General features: G+C 41.6%; 1 protein-coding gene across 5 annotated transcripts in view; it reads left to right on the top strand.

Annotated features, from left to right (window-relative positions):
• SRGAP2 (SLIT-ROBO Rho GTPase activating protein 2) overlaps positions 1-21,288 on the top strand; it is a 232,051-nt gene that overhangs the window by 103,237 nt on the left and 107,526 nt on the right. For all 5 annotated transcript variants that reach the window (XM_045787496.2, XM_045787499.2, XM_045787497.2 and 2 more), the window contains exon 4: positions 13,614-13,776. In XM_045787496.2, coding sequence (XP_045643452.1) covers positions 13,614-13,776 — 163 coding nt within the window. The remainder of the gene's footprint in view (positions 1-13,613; positions 13,777-21,288) is intronic.

Raw genomic sequence — 21,288 nt, 5'->3', positions numbered from 1 at the left:
CGTGCTTTGGGCAGGAATACCATGGGAGTGATGTTATATTCTCAGTGCATTATATGAGGAGTCACTTGCTGATGATTTCCCACTACTGGTGATGTTAACTTTGATCATTTGCTTAGAGTAGTGTCTGCCAGATTTCTCTACCATGAAGTTATTCTAGTTTATGCTTTGTATTTAATGCATTTTGGAGAGATGCTTTGAGACCATGTAAATATGTTGTTCTTCAAAACTTCCACCTGTCTGTTGTAGCATGCGGTGAAGATTCTTGCTTGAATCAATTATTATGATGATGGTTACCAAATGGTAATTTTCCTAGTTTCCATCATTTTTTTCTACATTGATCAGTTGGGATTCTGCTGTAAGGAAGAACTTTTCCATCTCCCCCGGATATTTGTCTAGTTATTTGTGTATATCAATTTGGACTCATGGATTCTGATTTTATTCAACAGGTTATAATCCTTTACTATCTTAATGTTCATTCCAGGCTTGCCTAGTGGAGTCCCTTCAAGCTGGTTCCTGTGTCCTTTTGACATGTCCCCACCATTCAACTTTCCGGCACAAAAAGATGTTCTAGCCTCATCTCGTACTTTCCTTGTTTCACTTTAGGAGCCCTTTCTTCCGAGAGCCCTGGATCCTGTTAATGATGAATGGTATTTAGAAACTGTGGATGTTAAGTGTGCTCTTTGTTACTAGACTACCACCGTTTGTAGTCCCCTCAGCAGACAGAGGCAGTAAACAGGGGCGTGTGTGTGTGTGTGTGTGTGTGTGTGTGTGTGTGTGTGCGCGCGCGCGCACATGTGCACCCACATGCATATACCCACATACTTCTCTATCTGGGTATCTATATACTTATCTCTATTAAAGCCTATAAATCACATCAATATCTTCAATTCCAATCCACCACCACATATTTTATTCTATTTTCTCCCTTTTCCACATCTATACTCCTGTTCTCTGAGCAGTGAGAAATCTGCACCCATTATCCATAATATATATATTTAATCGCTCAGTCCTAGTGTATACCCAAAATAGTTTTAGAACTGCTAACCCATGCCTCTGAAGAAGAAGACTACTAACTAGATTTTAATACTGGTTTAGAGGGTTTTATTTGTTTCTAGCCTTAAAGACCAAAACACAGTATTCAAAAGTTAGTTGCTAGTTCCTTCTCTTCCAACCTCCAGACCTTTAGTGTGATTATATTACTTGTTTGAAATACCATTTGGTTTATTGATTTCTGTTTGTATTTTACTTTTTCCCCTTCAGAATGAGGTCTTGATGGAAATTTCTCACCGCCAAATCTTTTCTCTTGAGTAGAGATTGAGCAGCCTCGGGAGAAGTGAGAGACCTGCTTATCCATAGAACTACTTAGGGCATTATCAGAAGTCAGTGCCAGGGCCATAGGCCAGACACAGGGGAGACACTGAAGACCATCCTGGGGCCATTTCCCCCTCATTGCTGGGCCCATCATGACTATGGGAAAGCCACCTAATGGGTTATGACCCTTGCCACTTTCTCTCACATTCTCCCTGCTGTTCTCCATGAACACCTCTCTTGCATTTAGGGAATCAAGAGTCCAGCTCTCATCTCAGTTCTAGGCTGATTGTGAAGACTGTTTGCCAGCAACTCATGTAATATGCTTGATGTTGAATCTTGGACGATCTTGATCTGGTCCCTCAGAGGTAAAGCTGCAGGGTACTGCTCACTGACACCCAGACTTGCAGAATTTTCAGCCCTGTTGCTGGCTCCCTGTTCTGATGCCCCTGCCATTTCTTCTCCTTGGCTTTCTGTGCTCAGATGCTCTGGCCTCTCTAAAAGCTCTTTTGCACCAATTCTGACCTGGCTATTGGTCTCCTCTCTGCCTGGGGATGGCTTCCAGATTCCCCTTCTTTTGCCCCGTGTAACCCTTCCTCCATCTCCCACGCACTTATTCTCCTTCTCTCCTTCCTCCAGACACGTATAACATGGTCAGTGCTGATTCCAGCTGTTCTGAATCTTGCCTGCAGCTTAAGTTCAAAAACAGATGGACCCAAAGCATCCTAGATGCTGTGCCAGTTTCCACCACATGAAAACGAGTTACTGAAAAGCATCAGGAAATTTTAGAATAGTTTTGAAGTTTGATCTCTGTCTTCTTAATAGTCCTCCCTGTCCGACTTCTCCATCTTTCCTGACCCCCCTCTATTGTGTGCCTTTTTTGTGCCTCATTGGACCAAGGCTGCTTTCTAAAACCTTTGCCCCCAGTTTCACCCTCTCTTTGTGCAGGTAGGTTTAGCCATTGGGATGAGACCACCTTGAGGATCAACCTGGGTTGTTGTTCTTTTCCTCATTGTCTGTGCCTTTTTTGAATCTCCCATCAAGGGCTGAGGAATTTCTGTCCTTTTGGCCATAGAGAGAAGATGAAGCTGGGGTCTCTGTGTTTATAAATATGTGTGCATTTACTGGTCAAAGCAGTCAGTAACTTGGGAATAAAGTTTATATTCCTCTACTGACGTTCTCAGTAGGGGGCAGAAAGGCGCCAGTCCCACAGCCTACCCTTGCACTGCTATGGACAGGGAGCATGTTCCTTGGGGAACACTGACCTTGTGCCCCCACTACTGCTCTCCTCATTCTGGCCATTTGCTGCCAGCTTTCTCCCAGTGTTTTGAGGAACACTGTTGAACGTCAGCATTTCTAGTTGCCCTGCATCTGAGAGAAAAAGAGTCAACATGATGGGGTCACTTATCTTACGGGCACATTAGGCAGGTACTAGCAGTCATTTGCGGAGCTTCAGGAGAAAGTCGTTGGCACAGTCCAGTAATTATCAGGTGCCCACTGTGACCAGAGTACTAGACTGCTGTCAGGAGTATCCTCAAGAGAAGTCCTCAAGGCTTGAGCTTCTCGAAGTTCAGGGACCCATGACTCATATGTTGTGGTGTGTATGTACATAACAGCGCCCCCCCCTCCTTTCTTTGGAGAATACTTGGAAGAGAATTCTTAGTTTCTCAGAAAGGATCTGGGCTATGTAATCACCCCCAAAAAGATTTTATAAAAATATTTTGTAGTACAAGCTGGAATACACACATGTATAGACATTTCACGGTGTATTTTTAAGTAACTGAGAACTGCATTTTTGTAAAACAATCCCTATAGGTCTTTGCTCTGTGTGTTGTACTCTGATATTTTCTACTTTGTTTTGTGTTATTATGTCCTACTGTTTTCTGTTTCATTTTTTGAGAAATGCTGGGTGATAACCTGCTACATTGATTTATTAACCCTACTAATAGGTTGTATCCCAGGTTGAAAAACATTGTTTTAAGAGCATTGGTTCTTAAAATTTGGGTGTGCATGCTATTACCTGGGATGTGTATTTAAAATGCAGATTCCTGGGGTGCCTGGCTGGCTCAGTCAGAGGAGCGTGCAGCTCTTGATCTCAGGGTTGTGAGTTCAAGCCCCACGTTGGGTGTAGAGATTACTTAAATAAATAAAACTTTCAAAAAATTAAAATAAAATAAAATGCAGATTCCTGAGCATCACTCTAGCCCTAGTGAATCAGAATCTCCAGCAGAGGAGCACAGGAACCCATATTTTAGAAAAGCCCCACAGGTTACTCTGATGCAAAGGGATTTGGGGTCCCGAAGACTCACACTTAGAGAAGCTACTCTCAGACTTAGGGGCCTGGCTGCTCAAGGCTTCAGGTCATACACTCCCTTGGAGATGGCAGTTACTAGCCGCTGTCGTCTCAATCTGCACTGAGAATCTCCCCATGGATTTTTCCTTCTTGGATCTTAATTTCCCTTGGTAGTCCTCTTGTTTTAAGAACTGCTCTGGCCCTTCTGGAAGCAGAGAAGGAGTTAACTGAGGCCACAGAGCAGAGAGGGAAGGAACTCCAGGGTCATTTTACACAGCGGCTGGGGTGTGGCCCGGCGCTTCAGTGGGTGCCCAGAGCCAGTCCCAAATTAGAATGGGGTGGGATTCACAACTGCTTTTGCTAGTCACTTGCCTTTCATGTGTAACCACATGCAGTGTGTCAGCATGCTGTCCGGCGCCGTCAGGCACCAGCAGTTCTGCTCCCTCTGGGTTCACGGACCCTTGGTATTCGGGTTATGTGTTGTCTTGGAATAGCTCTGTGCTCCGGGGGCTCGGGCAGCTGAGCATGGTCCATTAACTCTTTCAGCACCAGATGCTAAGGGCTTCTTAGCTGAAATAGAGCAATGACCACCATGAAATGAGAAAATGATTGCTACTCAGGAGACCTGGTTCTCGCCCTGCTCCAGCACCTGAGCCTCGGTTTCCTCATTTTGAAAATGATGTGCGGTCTAGACTCTAGACCCCTAGAAAGTCTCTTCTAGATCTGAAGTTCCACGATGCTACTTTTTGTACCCTCTGGCTTCTCTCTCTGCACTAGAACAAGTCTTTCTTCAAAAGTCTCTTCTAGGTTGGGCACAGGAGAGTCACTGAGTTGGGAAGCGTCCAGAGAACCCAAATGATAAGTTAATAATAACAAAATGTATTCCTCTTTAGTGCACCGATGAAGCAAAAAATTGATAAAGCCAAGTTTATTGCAAACTTGGGTAATAAGGCCTGGGAATTTTGAGACATGTTTGTCTTTTTAGACATGACTCTAGCCACTTTGTTTTGTGGGTGTGAACCCATTGCATGGACTGTCAAGTGATAATAATAGTTACAACAGTAATAACAAATGATGATAATACTGATTCATAGATGTAGGGCACTTCAGTGTTTATGAACTTTTTTTTATGGGCATCACCTTGTTTGACTTGATCTTCACAACAGCCATGTGAGTTAGGCAGGGCAGATCTGCTGTACCCATTTATTTTCTTTGAGTAGCTAAAAAAATGTTGAGGCCCAGAGTGCCTCTGTGGCTGATGTAAGATTACCCGGCTCTAGCAACGGGCAGAACTAAGACTAGACTCTAGGTCAGAAGCATGGTTCAGGGTCTTTGCAGAGTACCACCCCGCTGGGATGGGGTACCATTGTTCATCCTTCCTTACAGATCTGTAGAACTCAGTCATCTGCTAACCTGGAAATTGATCAGGGCATCTCTTACTCCCCCCAAACCTTTAAAATTTTGCCAGCAAAGTATCGACATGGGTAATAATATGCTGTCATTTAGAGCACATAGCCAGTGGGCGTACAAACTCAGTCAGTCAGTAGCCACCCAGATACATGCTATAGCATTGTTTGGCAAGATTGATGGCGGCTGAAGATGCTAACTATTCATTAAATGGATTGTTCTACTGTGCTCAACATTTACAAGATTTCTGTGACTGTGGCATCTGTCATTAGTCAGTGCTGATGAGGTACTGCCCATTTCTTGGTGATAGATGGTCATTGACCAGTCCAAAATATACCCTGTCCTCAAGAGACTTCCTTCCAATGAGGCAAGATAAATATCAAAATAACACATGAGAGGGTGCCTGGGTGGCTCAGTCAGTTAAGCGTCTGCCTTCAGCTTAGGTCGTGATCCCAGGGTCCCAGGGATCGAGTCCCGCGTTGGGTTCCCTGCTCCTCAGGGAGCCTGCTTTTCCCTCTGCCTCTGCCTCTCTCTCTCTGTCTTTCATGAATAAATAAATCTTTAAAAATAATACACATGAGAACTGATAGCAGCGCATGCAGCTGATCCGATAACTATTTAGACTTCAGTCCATTTAGTTCTGTAGTTTCAAAGAATCAAGTGCTATCTCTTTATTCCTCCTTCTTCATTGTTGTCGTGAGCCACGTAAGGGAACTCATTATCCCATTAACAGGTATGCAGGAGGGGAAGGTCTGAAACTTAGGGGTACTGTTTCTTCCCAAGCAGCTTGTGGGTACTTGGCATGCTTCAGCACATTTGCCAGGCAGGAGTTACTGGCTGTAGTTCAAGCTTCTCTGTTCGTGCCTGGTGCCAGGGAGATGCCTGCTCCCAAGGTAGTGGTTACTGCTTTGAAAATAAGTGTGGATTTTTGGGTGACGTCATTCCAGTTTGGCACAGACAGGTATTTCTCTGGAATGAACTAGCAGGGGTGAGCCAGGCTGTCTGTCTCAGTCATCTCCCAAGATTTCATTCATTCAAAAATCTGTTAACACATCTGCGTGTATTTTTTTTTTCTGTATGTTTGTCATGTGCTGTAATTACTTATGGGGTTTCTGGTGACATCTTAATTAACTAGAGAAGAAAAAACTGAAGATATAATTGTAGAGTTATTCACAGATTATTCTATGGAATTATTATATAAGGGATATGTGTAAACTGTAATGTAGATGGTTATAAAATCTTTTTAAACTGAGAAACATAGATTTTTTTTTTTGTTCCTTGCTCATCAATCATACCTTTGTTTTGTCTTTTGCTCTTGCTATGATGTTTTATTTTAAGTGAATTAGTCAGCTCACACCTTTTGATATGATCACAGCCTATTTTGGGGGCTGTCAAAGGATGGAAATGTGATACATAAATGAATTTCTCAGCCTTTGGTTCTATGGATTATATTGGGGTGGGGTGCATAGTGTTTGTTCTCTAGTATATAGATGGTACCCAGAGTACACAGGGAGAGGTTATACCTCCCTATCGTTCTGAGAATGCTAGTGGCAAGACAGAGAGTACAAACAAAGAGAAGGTCCAGGTCTACAGAAGCCATGGAGAAGGCTGTTGGGCAAGCAGATCCTCTATGTCAGCGGGACCAGGGTTCCGTAACAGATCAGGGTACAAATGAGCATTGAGACCAGGGTAAGATTTGGGTTTTGGCTCCTGGACAGTTTAGGATCAAGAAGACCATGTGTTAGATCCAGGAGGTTCTGCAAACATGGGAGAAGCAGGTCAGAAACAAGAATGTTGCTCCCTTTATCTCTAGTGCCCAGAACCTAGTAGGTGCTTAGTCAGTATTTGTTGAATGAATGAAATAAGAAGATCTCTAAATAATGAAATTTAGAGATCAAGGACTCAGAAAAGGGACCTGGACAATAAGATGTCAGAAATCTAGGCAAGAAATCTGAATGACAGAGATTTGAATCTTGTGTAGACACCCTCCACCGCTGCCGGGTCTGGTCTTCTGGGGTCCACAGAGCTGCCTTGAATGATTAAAAGAATCTCCAGCCTCCCTCTCCCTGCCATGAACACAGGACGGGGTGGGTGTGGGGATGGTTGAAGGGAAAGCTAAGTCTCCTGTCTGTCATAAATTAATGGAGACATCTTCGGTTAGGGTCTACGGTGGCTCAGATTTGAGAACCCCTCCCAGTTCTCTGACTTAACCCAGGGGGAATGTTGGTCCTATGATCATTCAGGAAATAGTTATTAAGATGTCAGACACGATGCCAGTCCAGTTCTCAACTTCAAAGCAGAGTCTTAAGCTTTCAGCTCATGGACATGCCATGATCCCAAGGGTGTGGCTGGGCTCCCTGGAACTAAGCCAGAGCCACAAGAATTCCATTTCCATACAGCGCTTCCCCCAAACCTGATTATAGGGGACAATTTAGACTATTTTGAGTAAGGTGGGTACACCACTGCTTGCATCCTTTCTAATCATCTGTCTAGGCTACTGAAGACAATTTGTGGGATTAACTTGTCCCTGAAAACGTGAAAGCTCGTTTCTCCATACATAGAATATACATTTTTGCCTTTGGCCCTTTTTATGTCTTGGAGCTCTCCTACCCTGATCTCACTGCTGGCAAAGCTGAGGCAGAGCTGTGATAAGCCCCGAGAAGTGTGCCTGCCCCCTCCCTCCCTGCCTGCTGTCTTTGAAAGATGCCTCCAGGCTGCCACCGCACTCCTGGGTTGCACAACCAGCAGCCACCATTACAGGCAGAGTCTTTTTCAAGTCACTTCCCACCTTGGTGATTTTTCCCCCCTCCTTCTTTTAACACCTTCCCCAGCAAATCCCATCCATCCTCTGGCTTATCTGGGTCAGCAAGGGTCTGATTTTATGCATGGCGCTGTCACACCGTAAATCCGCTGCAGCTTTGCCTCTCCATCCAGCCCGTCTGCTTCTGTCAGCATCAGCAAAATGCATAATAGAGAAAATAAGCCAGAAAGTCTAATAACATTCATCTGAATAAAATAATCTCTTTGGCTGCCTCAGTTCATTTCATTTTAATCAAGGTGCCAGGAGGGAATTTAGGCTTAAAAAGCCAACTCCCTGCTTGTCACTAGTTCCCTGTCCAACTGTCACTAAATGATCCCTTTTATTAAGCGGGTACTTTTTTTTTTTTTTTTTTTGGTCTTTTTATATCCTCTTCATAGTTAGCTTCTCTGTAACATACATTGAATGCATTTAACTCATTTCGGGTTTTGTCTATCATCACATACATGTCTACTTTCGAATGTGAGAAATGGTATTTTTCTTAGATGGATTGATATTTGCCATCCCCATGGACAGACTGGCAGGTTTGATAGGAATTCCGAGAAAGAGGAGCTCAGAGGAAGTGGCTGAAGCATCTCGGGCCCTGGTGATCTGAGTTCCCGTTGGCTTCCTTCCTGTCTCCTTCAGCACACAGTTCCCTGTGCGGAATGCACGACTAAGATTGTTCTCCCCTGGTCCTTAGGGGAAGGACAGTGGAAGATTAGATTCTGCTCTCCCGTTGGTATCTTCATCACATCTTCCCAGAGACATACAGCTGCTTGGTTAATTGCCTATTGCTGCTGTCTTATCCCCACCATTCTTGGCCAAGGGCTGTACATTTTCAGCAGGCTGTGCTCTTGGCCCTGGCCCAGGGCCGGGTGATGAGCCTGTTGGAAATTGACGAAAGCCGATCCCAGTTTGTTTGGAAATAAAAATAATACTATTTCTTCACATTTGTTCAGTGCTTTACTGTGGGTGTAATTCTTTTGCATTCAGCATCTCATTTTAGCCGCACAGCAGCCCTGTAGGTGGGCAAGTCAGGGGCTGTTGGCCCAAAAGGAAATGGACCTCCGTAGAACAGTGCAGCTCAAGCCATCCACTAGTGCCAAGCTCGTGTCACGCGTCCCTTCTGCAGAGCTGTGAGCACAGCAGTTCTTCATTAAACAGCACCTTCGGCCAGGAGGGCTTCTGGAATTTTACAGTCAGGCTTTGCAGATCTTTAGGGAGCAAGACGTACACCAACGGGGTTCGTGTCCGTTTTATAGGAGAGACAACTGGAACGGAACAGAGGGGATATGGCAAAAGACGGAAGTGTAATAGGGAGGCCAACTTGGACCTTTCTAGAATTCTCTCTTTACCCGAGATATTGTAGAGAAATCCTTTGGCGCTTTTGCTGCTAAGTTTGTTGAACATCCATGAATAATCTAAAGTTGAAGGAGAAAAACTGGCCTAATGGATTTGAAGCTAATGATTCAGCTGTGCGGGTTTATCCTTTCGGTGCATTTATAATGATAATCTCTTCTGTGGGTGCATAGCCAGCTTGTGACTTTCTGGGACTCCTTTCTTTTTCTTTTCTTTTCTTTCTTTCTTTCTTTCTTTTTTTTTTTTTTTTTTTGACTCCAGAGTCATTCCCTCTCAAGTGCAGTATTATGTTTTCTTGATCTGCCTCCCGAAAAAAATTTTAAGTAAGAAAAATACTTCTGGATATTTTGTCTGCTTTTTAGGGATTAGTGTTTGAGGAGGTTTGCAGCTGTTCAGTACATTCCTAAGGGATGCAGACCCTTTTCTTTAAATGCCCAAGTATTACACAACCTGACTCCAGGGGCGGGGAGAGTAAAGAAACTGTACAAACAAATGATAGATGGAAAAGATATAAAGACAAATTTCAATCTCCTAACCAAACGAAGTTCCCTTGGCTCCAGCAGCCCCAAATAAAATAAGGCTGCAAAGTGGCTGAGGCAGGAAACCACTCTAGCAGAACCCTCATATGCTCACTATGAAATCACGTCTCGTTGACTTGCTTATTTTCCAGCCTGAAGTGTGTTTCATCTTTGTTCGTGTTGGCTGGGAAAATTGTCTCTATGGTATATCCGCCATGGCCCCAAAATAAATAAATGAATTAATTAAAACACCTCGGTTGAAAGGAGGAATATGTCCAAGAAAACCTACAAACTCGAAGAACTAAAAATATTGCCTGAAAAACTGCATTAATAGTAAAAGAGAGTAGGGACCCGTACCAGAAACAGACAACAGAGTTTAATACTATCTTGAAAGGCTTTTTTTTTTTTTTAATAAAAATCGTGCTTAGTATCCCCATACATATAGCAGATCCAAAGCAGTGCTTTATTGGTGTAAATCCACTTTTAAAGTGCATGTTTATGAAGAGTACTCATTACCGGGTCAGTCAGTGAGAACAATGAAGCTGTGTTCATGATCCCAAAATATTGAAATTGGGATTATAAATCAGAGTTGCAGTTTTATATCAGTTTCAGCATCCAGGTTATTTCTGGTTCTGATTTGGGTTGCCCAAAATCAAGAAACTCCTGATTCACACAGATGAATTATAATCTTGAGCTAGTTTTAAACTGGCCTAGGTGCTTGAAAAAGGATATTTTTGTTTTGAAGTTGAATCACTAATATTACCTAGCAGCTATTCCTGTCCCCGTTGAGAAACATTATTGAGTAAGCATTAAATGTATAATGTATAATAAGCATTATTATATGTATAATAAGCATTAAGGCAATTGATAATGATGGGATGGTATTGAGCATTCTCACTACCCAACCATGGTCTACCGTGAACCCAGCATAGGTCCCTGAGCCTTCTGTGGCATGTAATTGAACTTGGCCATTGTGTGTCAAGTCATGTGCTCACCTGCATAGCTTTACCTAAGGAAGCACACAGCCTTGAATTAAAAATGAAACCTGTGCAGAGCAACGTCCGTTCTGAACAACAGCACATTTTTCAGAAGTTCAAGTACACTCATTGGTTCTTATTCCAAGGTTTGCACAGAACGAAGCTTGCCTAGCAGCCCAAGAGACATGGTGATAGCATGAACCGCAGGGAATCTGGATCCCTTACACGTTTAACTGGGGGTTGCTCATTTGACTGGATGTGTCACAGTTGTTTGAATTTGAAATGTGTTTCTCTGCAATTCTGGAGTTTCTCAGAATACACTTTAAAAAGTCCTGCTCGCTGAAACCAATAATAGCCATTCCACCACCTGCTCTAAAGGAAGTATATGTGCTAAAAGTTTGTTACCACTTTAGAACTTCTTTGTTTAATTATAAATATATAATTCTGAATATATTTACAAATTTATTAGTTTTAAGACGTAAGGCTTTTTATTTTAAAAGATTCCCACTTCTGCCCATCCTTTTTATTAACTCAAGTTTGTTTACTCATCCTTTCTTCTGAGGGACCCCTTGGGATTTATGCTCTGTATCTTCTTCCATGGTATTCAATTGGTTGCCTCTCCTGCCTCCACTTGTGATCTGCATTGTACATTTGTGGGCTAGCTGGCCCTTTGTTCATACCTCTGATGTTCTTCTGTATTACAGGTCTTTCTCTCCCACACTGCACTATGGTATCAGCACTTCTACAACTAAAAGCCCCTAATACTGTACTTTGTTCATTTCAGATACAAATGTTTATACGTTTGTGAAATTGAGTTGTACCATGTATACGTGTGTGAAGTGCTCTAAGGAAAGACCTAATAGAGACCACCAACCCAAGTCCACCCATAAGAAGCAGACCGAGCAGTTGTCAAGTTCAGATCTTGTAAGATCTGCTCTTTTAAAAAAGCAAGTGTAATTGCCTGATATATTCCATGCTTACAGGGGACATGGATACTTCGCCACCCAACAAAAATGTAAATTTGATTATTTAGGATTTGGTAACTGAAACTGATTTGGAATGCATTTGAAAGTTTTCTTGCAGTGAAAACTTCAAAGGTCACTGAGTGCCTGTGCTCAACTTTGAGTTTAGGATTGTTTCCTATTTGCTTTTTTTGGTTTGTTTTTCAGTTGCTAAACATTTTGAAGGGAGTGGATTAATTACATGTTTATCTCTCTCCCTCCCTCTCTCTCTCTTTTTCTCTCTTGGCTAGAATATATATGTTTCCATAGAAATCTTTTGATTTCCCTAGAACAGTAAGAAGACATAATGTTGCCAAAGCGGTCAGAACAGAAGTATTAGGTATTCTCACTGTAGAGGTGTGATGTCTGGAGCAGGGGTGGGGGGCAGAGAGAGAACAATTTCAGTTTGGACTCTACCACTCATTGGTTTGTAGTAGCTTCTTAGGGCTGGTTAGACGATACTTATTTGATGTAATGGTCTGAAGTGTTCTGAAGCCAGAGGAGGTGTAGTGTGATTAGCTGCTAATCGTTACCTTACTACAGAATTAGAAAAGCCCCTTCTAAAGCTGAATTCTGTGCTCTAGGAATCACAGCCTCCCGACAGCCTCCAGCTCTGAATGCAGGCAGTGCTGACTCAGGAACCAAGCCACTACCACTCACTTTCTTTGCATTAAGAGTCTGCCTGTAGGGAGGGAAGAGGAGGAAGAGAAATGAACAGGTTGTGATTGTTTGCAATGATTAAGACCATTCTCTACACTTACACGGCTTGGTTTTGAATTCCAGCATTGCCACTTTTTAGCTATGTGAGCCTAAACAAGAAATTTAAGTTTTCTCAGTCAACTTCCCACATCTGCTGAATGTGGTTAATAATACGCCCTTCATCAGGCTGTTGTAGGGTTCAAGTTAAACAATGTGAGTATAGGGCCCAGCCATGTGCCAAGTGCACAGTAAGCACTCGATAAATAGTACAACAAACAACCCCTACTTTCGGTTTCTCTTTTTAAAGAAGTCCAGCTTGCACATGCAGAACTTTCTGTTGCTTCATCAGTGCTGCAAACTGGGTAGATGGATGATCAGTATATTCTTTTGGATCACAGTGTTTTCATTAGAAATGAGCGCCTAGCTTTGGCACTTTACTGCTCCCCTCAGGCTGTCGAAGTTTTAGAAATACACGTATTCAGGTATGGTTTGTGCTCTTGGTTGTAGGGGGCATGACATAATGGTTCAACCAGTGAACTCGAAACCTCCTTAGATGTGTTCTGTGGGCCCAAAGAGGTTAGAGACTTTTTTTCATGGCAAGGGCCTCAAATGTTGTTTTTTTCACTGAATCCTAATATGAATAAATGTGTGGGGAAGTGGTCTGTAGCGCTCTTGTGAGTTTTATCTCTAGACCTCTAAGTTTTGTCTCCAACCCTAGACACAAACCAAATGTCTTAGTGGCTAAGGTTATGGACTTTGGAGTCAGACAGCCTAGACTTGTCCTAGTCAGATGACACAGAGCTGTGGTTCTATCCCTGACTCCTTCTTACTGTCTCTATGACTTCTTACTAGCTGTGGGCAAGTGACAACTTCTCTGAGTTTCAGTTTTCTAATTAGTAAAATGGGGATAATGGTAGTTCTTTTCTTACAGGAAAATGATGAAACTTATGGGATAATGCCTATAAAACATTTACCAAGCTCCTAGAATGTAATAGATGCTCAACAGATAATCCTGCTTCTCCTCTTTCTCCTCCTCTTTCCCTCTTCCTCCCTCCTCCCTCCTCTTTTCTTCTCATTATTCTTATTTTCTCCATAGGTAGAGAACACTAGAGGTGCAGGCTTCAGGAAAGATACCTATTTCTGGCTTGGCTTTGATCACTGTGATTTTATGACATGGACTGTATTCATAGCCATTGGCCCTGGTTACTCACCAACACTGATTTTTTTTTTTCTCTCGCTGTTTCTCTGCAGGAAGGATCAGAATGTTCTCTCTCCAGTCAACTGCTGGAATCTCCTCTTAAACCAGGTGAAGCGGGAGAGCAGGGACCACACCACCCTGAGTGACATCTACCTGAATAATATCATCCCTCGATTTGTCCAAGTCAGCGAGGACTCAGGAAGACTCTTTAAAAAGGTATATAGCTATTTCTAGGCATAGAGCTACTTGGGTGGAGCGGTGACACCATCTTGGATATAAGAGAAAGACTATTGTATTGGCCTAGTTAAAAAGGCTTTCCCATTGGTCACTCCCTACCATGGTCTTGTGGAGAAAAAATACTGGATAATCATTCTTTTCTTTCTTTCTGAGTTGAATTAATAGTAGTCCTGGGAGAGTAACCGTTTGCAAGGTACAACCCCACCAATGGCAACATAATTCATAATCTGCATATTTTAGTGATGATGGTGTTTGCCTGATTTCCTTGAGTGATTCGTGAAGCTGTTGGGATTCGGGAACCTTCAGTGTCATTTCAGGTTTTCCTCTTCTAGTTCATGTATGTTTGTGATTTGGTTTAGTTTTCTTTCCAAGTGCTCATCTTGGCCAAGGTGAACTCATGAATTTGGTTATTCTTATCATGATATATCTTGGTCTTTGGGTCACTGAATGCTTTCTGAAGCTCAGTTGTTTGTCACAATTCCTTGGGTGTAAGTTGAAAAATCTGACCAAGGAAAAACTCAGAATTAATTGTGGTACTCTTAAGAAACTTATACAAAATTGACCTTACCTGTCAGTGTTGGAAGTAGTCTCTTGGAAACTAAGGAACCTCTTTTCTAAGCTCTCTCAACCTGAGCTTTCAATGAAGTCACTGTTTCATGGCTTTTGGTTACAAATGGAGGCAAAAACCCCAGCCATTGTACGTAATGTACCATGTCTAACATTCAAGCTCTGATATCCCCAGAGGACTTTTCAGAAGGCAAATAATCTTCCCACAAGTTCTAGGTATAAAGAGGGTATATAGGGCTATTTCGTTGGTTTTATATATAGGAAATTCATTGGTTTTCATTTGACAAGATCCAGTGTTAAAATTTGAGGCTGGGAGAGAAAGGACTTCAGTAAACAGGACTGTGGTTTAATAGTAGCCAGTTTACCAATTCTTAACCTTACGAAGTTGACCAGATCTCAGTAGGACTGGAATTAGAGTCCAGTTTCTTCTGTTTACACCAGCATGAAAAAAGAACTGACTTAGAATATTCCATCTACATAATGCATCTGTGTGGGGGCTTTTCCTGTGTCTTAGAGACAGGATATAAAGAGTAAAAACATCTGACAACGAAAAGAAGGAAGAGAAAGAGAACTCCTCCCGGAGTTCACCGACTATTTTTAGTGGCCTGGCTGCGCTGCGGTTGGGGCGATACTTCATTTAGGGGTGAAGGTACTTTTCACCATTTCCTCATGGTTTCCAGCATCTGCTCTAGCTTGTCATTCATCCGAATTATTCTGCACACTTGGTGATGTATGGATGTGGCTAAAATGAATGGCTGAAGTTAATACTGTACTGAACACTGGAAATATGCTAGAGAGTAGATTTCAGGTGCTCTTTTCACACACACACACACACACACACACACACACAGGGAACTGTGTGAGGTGGTATATTAATTGGCTTGACTATAGTAATCATTTCACTATGTGTTACATCTATATCAAATAATAATGTTATACTCCTTAAATGTATAGCTTTTATTAGAAAAAAAATTAAGCCTATTTAGGTAGAACCTTGACAGTAATCAGATGCCACTTCAGCTCTTCTCTGCAACCTTGACAGCCACTTAGATTATCTCTAGAAGGACAGGGACTGACTGATCATTTCCTCCTTCATTTTCTCTGTTCATCTGAGAAAAAACTTCTGTTGGGCATGTTCAGCTATCTAGACTTCAGCCAAGCTCTCAGCTCCCTTTTCTCCCAGCTTTAGAAGGTTAGAGAAGAGCCACGCCAGGGAATATGACAGCCCCTCCCGATCTCAGAGATGTGTATGCTGACGGCAGCCCCTTATCGAAGCCACGAGTGCTTCTGGTTCTTCAAGTACCATTCACATATCCAAGAGCCCAAGTGCATGGCTCGTAGAGAATATATGGGGTCTTTGCCCTGCAGAAAGAAAATCTGCCTGTGAACTATATTCCTAGCCATGGTCTCAGAGTTGACCTCCGTAAACTGTGCATTTCTTTGCTGGGGTTGTAAGGAAGAATTTCTCATTCCTCACAGGACTATTTATATATTACATTTCACTGAAGAAAGGTGCATATATCATGGGCTTATAGCTACATGCATTTTTATAAAGTGAACACGCCTGGTAACTGCGCCCAGATCAAGAAACAGTTGATTTAAGTACCCTAGAAGCTGCCCTCATGCTTCCTCCCAGTCCACAGGGGGTTCGGAGGGGTGGTCGCAACCCCCAAGGATAACAACTGTCCTGACTTTTAACAGCAGAGATTAGTTTTACTTGGTTTCATACTTTATATAAATAGAATCCTACAGTGTGTACTCTTTTGTGTCTGGTTTCTGTCTTTCTGTCATTCAGCATGTTTGTGAGATTTATTCATATTGTTATATATGGTTGCAGCTCATAGGACTTTCTCTTGATCTTTATAACTTTTCATCAGTTAAATTATAGTTATTATTAGAGATATGCATAGGATTGCTGAATAGCCAATGTTTACTCTCCCACTGTGTGAATAATCTCTTTTCTCTCTCCCCTGGGGTCCATTGTAGGCAGAATGTTCTAAGGTAGAAGCTGGCTTAGCTGATCACAAGTGTAAATTAATTCTGTTTTGGCTGGGTGAGAGCCTCTTTGCTTTCTAGTAATGGGCACAAAAGCATTCTGTCTCTGTGACTTAATTTCTTATTCCCTTTTGTGTAAAGTGTGTTGCACCTGAAGCATTAGAACCCCTCAGTTAAGATACAGTAATCAGATAAGAGAACTAAGGAATGAGCCCGGCCACACTGTCAGTTAAGTAAAGCTTCCCAGGGCTTGCCTTGCTCTATCAGAGCACAGGTCTCTTCTAAGTGACACTTTCTCTTGGGCTCAACTCTGCTAACAACTCTGAAACCTTGGACAATTACTTCTTTCTGTGCCTTAGTTCCCTAAAGTAAAAAAAAAAAAAAAAAGTACTTGGCCTTTATGATCTTCACTCTGCCTTCAAAATCTAATACACTCTAATTCTATGATGAATTCTCTGACACCCAATATAGGGTATCCTGTGTTGGGGGCTTCCTTCTGGTTGTTGGGTGACCTTTGTTAAATTGTGATAAGTAATCTGGAGTCCCCAAGATACAGACAAACAAAAGTGGGTGTGGGTATGGAGATGGGGCTAGCTTAGGCAATTAAAGACCAAATTTATTGAGGAATGTAGCATTATTTCAGATTCTCTTATCTATAATGGCCAGCAACCAAGAGACGCCAAACAGGAATCCAAGTGTATAAAATAGTTATACCTTTTTTTTTACCTGTAAATTTGATTCCAGCAGCAATAGGGAAATCCACATTTCTCTGGAGACACAGGCTTTAGGAAAGATACCTTTATTTCTGGTTCAGTTATGGACATCTGTGAAAATTCACCTGAGCTTTATGTGAATTTGGATCTATTTCTCACTGGCAAAAGTAATGGGTTTTCCTCCTTTTAAAATTCTTCTTAAAAAGACTCTATAAAACTTAATGATTCACTAGCAAAGCTTATGATAACAACACCAACATTTTTTGAACCCTTATGTGCTAGGTACAATATTAAATACTTTATATGCTTAATCTTTACAATAATTCCGTGTAGTTGCTATTAATATTGCCTATTTTATGAAGGAGGAAACTGAAGCTTAGAGAGATTAATCAAAAAATGAGGTGAAGCTAGTATTTAAATCCATTCATCTCACTCCAGAACTTGAGGTTTCCTCCTACATGTTGTGTTGGGACTCAGGGTATGGTGTGCTGAGTAGAGGGTATTCCGGATTTTCTTACTCTTTTCTGTTGAACCCAGATATTTCACTTAGTTACAGAATTAACCTAATCTTTCCTCTCCCTCACAAACCTTCAAAAGGTTTGGAGGTGTTAAACATCAACATTGGGTTGTTTCTCCTACCTGGTGTCTGGGCAAGCAGCTGGAAGTTGACAGTGAAATAGGACAGGAGGTTTTTCTCCCCAGGGGCAGGATCTCTAGTAAGGGGGGAAACAAAGACTCATTAAATGTGAGGACTGGCCAAAAATCTGGCTCACAGCTAACTCAGCTAATTTGGGGATGTCAGAGTGACTGCACAATTGGCCCCTCTGTACTACTGAACCCCCTTAAGGGATGCTCCTTGCTGGCCCTCTGGTTTGTGGTTATGTCTGCTGGGACATACTTTACATTTTGCATGAAGCCATGGTGGAGATTCCTTTAGCTAAATATAACATCTAGAGAAAGTAGCCTCCTGTCCACAGCTTAGAAACAGACCCACTTTGTCTAGGACTCCAAGGGAAATGGAGCCCATTTGGTGCTCCTGACATCTCCTTTTGCATAATGAAAGCGCAGTCTGTCTAACCCCTGTTGGAACCAAGGTTTAGGCAAATATTATTGCTGCCACCTTCATTTGTTTAATGCGGTGGCTTCAAAACCGGAGCCAAACACTGCCAAGTTTGACTTCCAGCTCCACACCATCTCTGTGAGAGACGTATTCTAAAGAATCCCACCAAGAATAGAAAATCATTTTTCCCACTTTTTCATTTAAACCAAAGTAAACTTGGGTGTGCTTTTTCCCACAGGGGAGAGGACAATCCTTTTCTCTCTTCTTCCTTTCACTTAGCCGGAACATACCGAAAGTACCTCAGACTTTGTTTATCAGTTCACTGTTTTCTAGCCCTTAGTTGCTCACACTTAGCCTTGGAAACCAGTCAATTTGGATAGTCCCAAGACTCTCAATTGCACCCTTTTTTTTTTGTTTTTTGTTGTTTTTTTTTTACAGTATTCCAGTTGAATGTACTTTTGTTTCGCCTTTAGTACCCTAAGTTTCCATGGTAGAAAGGTTAAATTGAGCAAGTTAGGTCAGATTCCTGGTGGACCAGTAGTTCAGTAGTTCTTAGCTTTGCCTGTGTCTGAGAGTCATTGGGGGAGTTTAAAAAAAAATCTTTGTGACCTTGAAGAGACAGATTTCTTAGGATATAAAAAGTATGAACAATAAAAGAAAAAAAAGATAAATTGGACATCATCAATTCTTGGACTTTTGCTCTTGCAAAGACATAGTTAAGAAAATGAAAGACAAATCACAGACTGCAAAAATATATTTGTGAGACACATAACTCAATAATCAGAAGACAAACTACGCAAAGTTTTAAAAATAAGCAAAAGATTTTTTTTTTTAAAGATTTTATTTATTTATTTGACAGAGAGAGACAGCCAGCGAGAGAGGGAACACAAGCAGGGGGAGTGGGAGAGGAAGAAGCAGGCTCCCAGCGGAGGAGCCTGATGTGGGGCTCGATCCCAGAACGCCGGGATCACGCCCTGAGCCGAAGGCAGACGCTTAACAGCTGCGCCACCCAGGCGCCCCTAAAAATAAGCAAAAGATTTTAATAAACCCTTCACTAAGAAGATATACAAATGGCTGGTAAGCACATGAAAAGATGCTCAATATCATTAACATTAGGTAAATGCAAATTAAAGCAATAAGGAGTGTGCTACATACTAGAATGGTTAAGATTAAGAAGACTGACAACAAGTGTTAGTGAGGATGGATGAATTCTCATATATTTCTGGTGAGAATGTAGAATGGTACAACCACTTTGGAAAATAGTTTGGCAGTTTCTAATAAAGTTCTGTATGTACTTATCATATGACCCAGCAATTCCCAGGTAGGTATTTACCCGAGAGATACAAAAAGTATATATCTACACAAAGACTTGTATCTGATAATAGCTTTTGTGGTAGGCTGAGTAATGGTCTCTCCCAAAGACGTCCATGTCCTAATCCCTGGAATCTGTGAACTTACCTTATCCATATAAAGACTTTGTACATATGGTGAATTTGAGGTTCTTGTAAAGAGGATATTATGCTTCATTATCTAAGTGGGCTGTAATGCAATCATGAGTGTTCTTGTTAGAGGGAGGTAGAGGGAAATTACAGACAAAAGAGAAGAAGGCCATGTGATGTAAGTAGAGGAAAGCAGAGTCACAGAGAGAAGATACTAGACCACTGGCTTTGGGGATGGAGGAAGCAGCTAAGAGCCAAGGAATGCAGCTCTAAAAGCTGGAAAAGGCAAGGAAACAGATTCTGCCTGAAAACCTCCAGAGGAAATGCAGCCCTTTTGACACCTTGGTTTTGTCCCTGTGAAATTGGTTTTGGACTCCTGACCTCCAGAATTGTGAGAGAATAAAAATTAAAAATAGAACTACCATATGATCCAGCAATTCCACTTCTGAGTTTTTATCCAAAGAAAACAAAAACACTAATTCCAAAAGATAGATGCGTCCCTATGTTTATTGCGACATTATTTGTAATAGCCAAGATATGGAAGCCACGTAAATGTCCATCATTTGATGAATGGATAAAGAACTTGTAATATATGTATATAATGGGTTATGATTTAGGCATAAAAAAAGAATGAGATCCTGCCATTTGCAACAACATGGATGGACCTCGAGGCCATTATGCTAAGTAAAATAAGACAGAGAAAGACAAATACCATGTGATCTTACTTATATGTAGAGTCAACAAAAACAAAAAAACCTAAGCTTATTAGATACAGAGTACAAATTAATGGTTGCAAGAGGCAAGGGAGTAGAGGGCGGGAGAAATGGGTGAAGTGTTTGTTCGTTTAGTTTAAATTAATTGAATACAAGTTTTTAAAAAATTTAAAGATTTTATTTATTTTATTTTAGAGAGAGAGAAAGAGAGAGCAAGTAGGGGAGGGAGCAGAAGGGTGGAGAGAGGGAGGGGGAAAGACTCCCAAGCCCACTGTGCACTGAGCATGGAGCCTGACATGGAGCTTCATCTCAACGACCTTGAGATCACGACCTGAGCTGAAACCAAGAGTCTGACGCTTAACTAACTGAACCTCCCAGGCGCCCCCAGATTTTAAAAAAAATTAAGAGAATAAATGCATGTTGCTTTAAGTCACTAACTTTGCAGTGATTTGTTATAACTGCCTTAGGAGACTCATATTATATTCATAGTAGTCAAAATGAAACACCTCAAATATCCATCAACAGATGAGTGGGAAAACATTGTGGTATATCCATATATGAATACGACTCAGCAATAAAAAGAAACGAAATGCTGATAGATGCAATACTGTAGAGAACTCCAAAAACATTATACTGATTAAAAGAAGCCAGACACAATGAATACATTCTGTATGATTCCATTTATATGAAATTTTAGAAAAGATAGCTCTAATCTATAGTGACAGAAAGCAAATCAGTGATTGCCTTGGGGCCAGGGTGGGATGAGGGGTTGACTGCAAAGGGACACAAGGGAACTTGAGGGATTATGGAAATGTCATACAATCTTAATTATGCTGGTGGTCACATGAGTGTGTGTTTGTCAAAACTTGTACACTTAAAATGTAAACGTTCTACTGTATGAAATTATGCCTCAATAAAGTTGATTTAAAAAATAATGTAAAAAATAGCACCCCAGGGCAATTGAATCAGAGTCTCTGGGATAGGGTCTAGGTGATTCTTGCATA

This window comes from Ursus americanus, chromosome 2 (assembly GCF_024610735.1).
Source record: "Ursus americanus isolate L20-20 chromosome 2, mUrsAme1.1.p, whole genome shotgun sequence".
In the NCBI taxonomy this organism is placed as follows: Eukaryota; Metazoa; Chordata; class Mammalia; order Carnivora; family Ursidae; genus Ursus; species Ursus americanus.
This window is presented reverse-complemented; position numbering and strand designations above follow the sequence as displayed.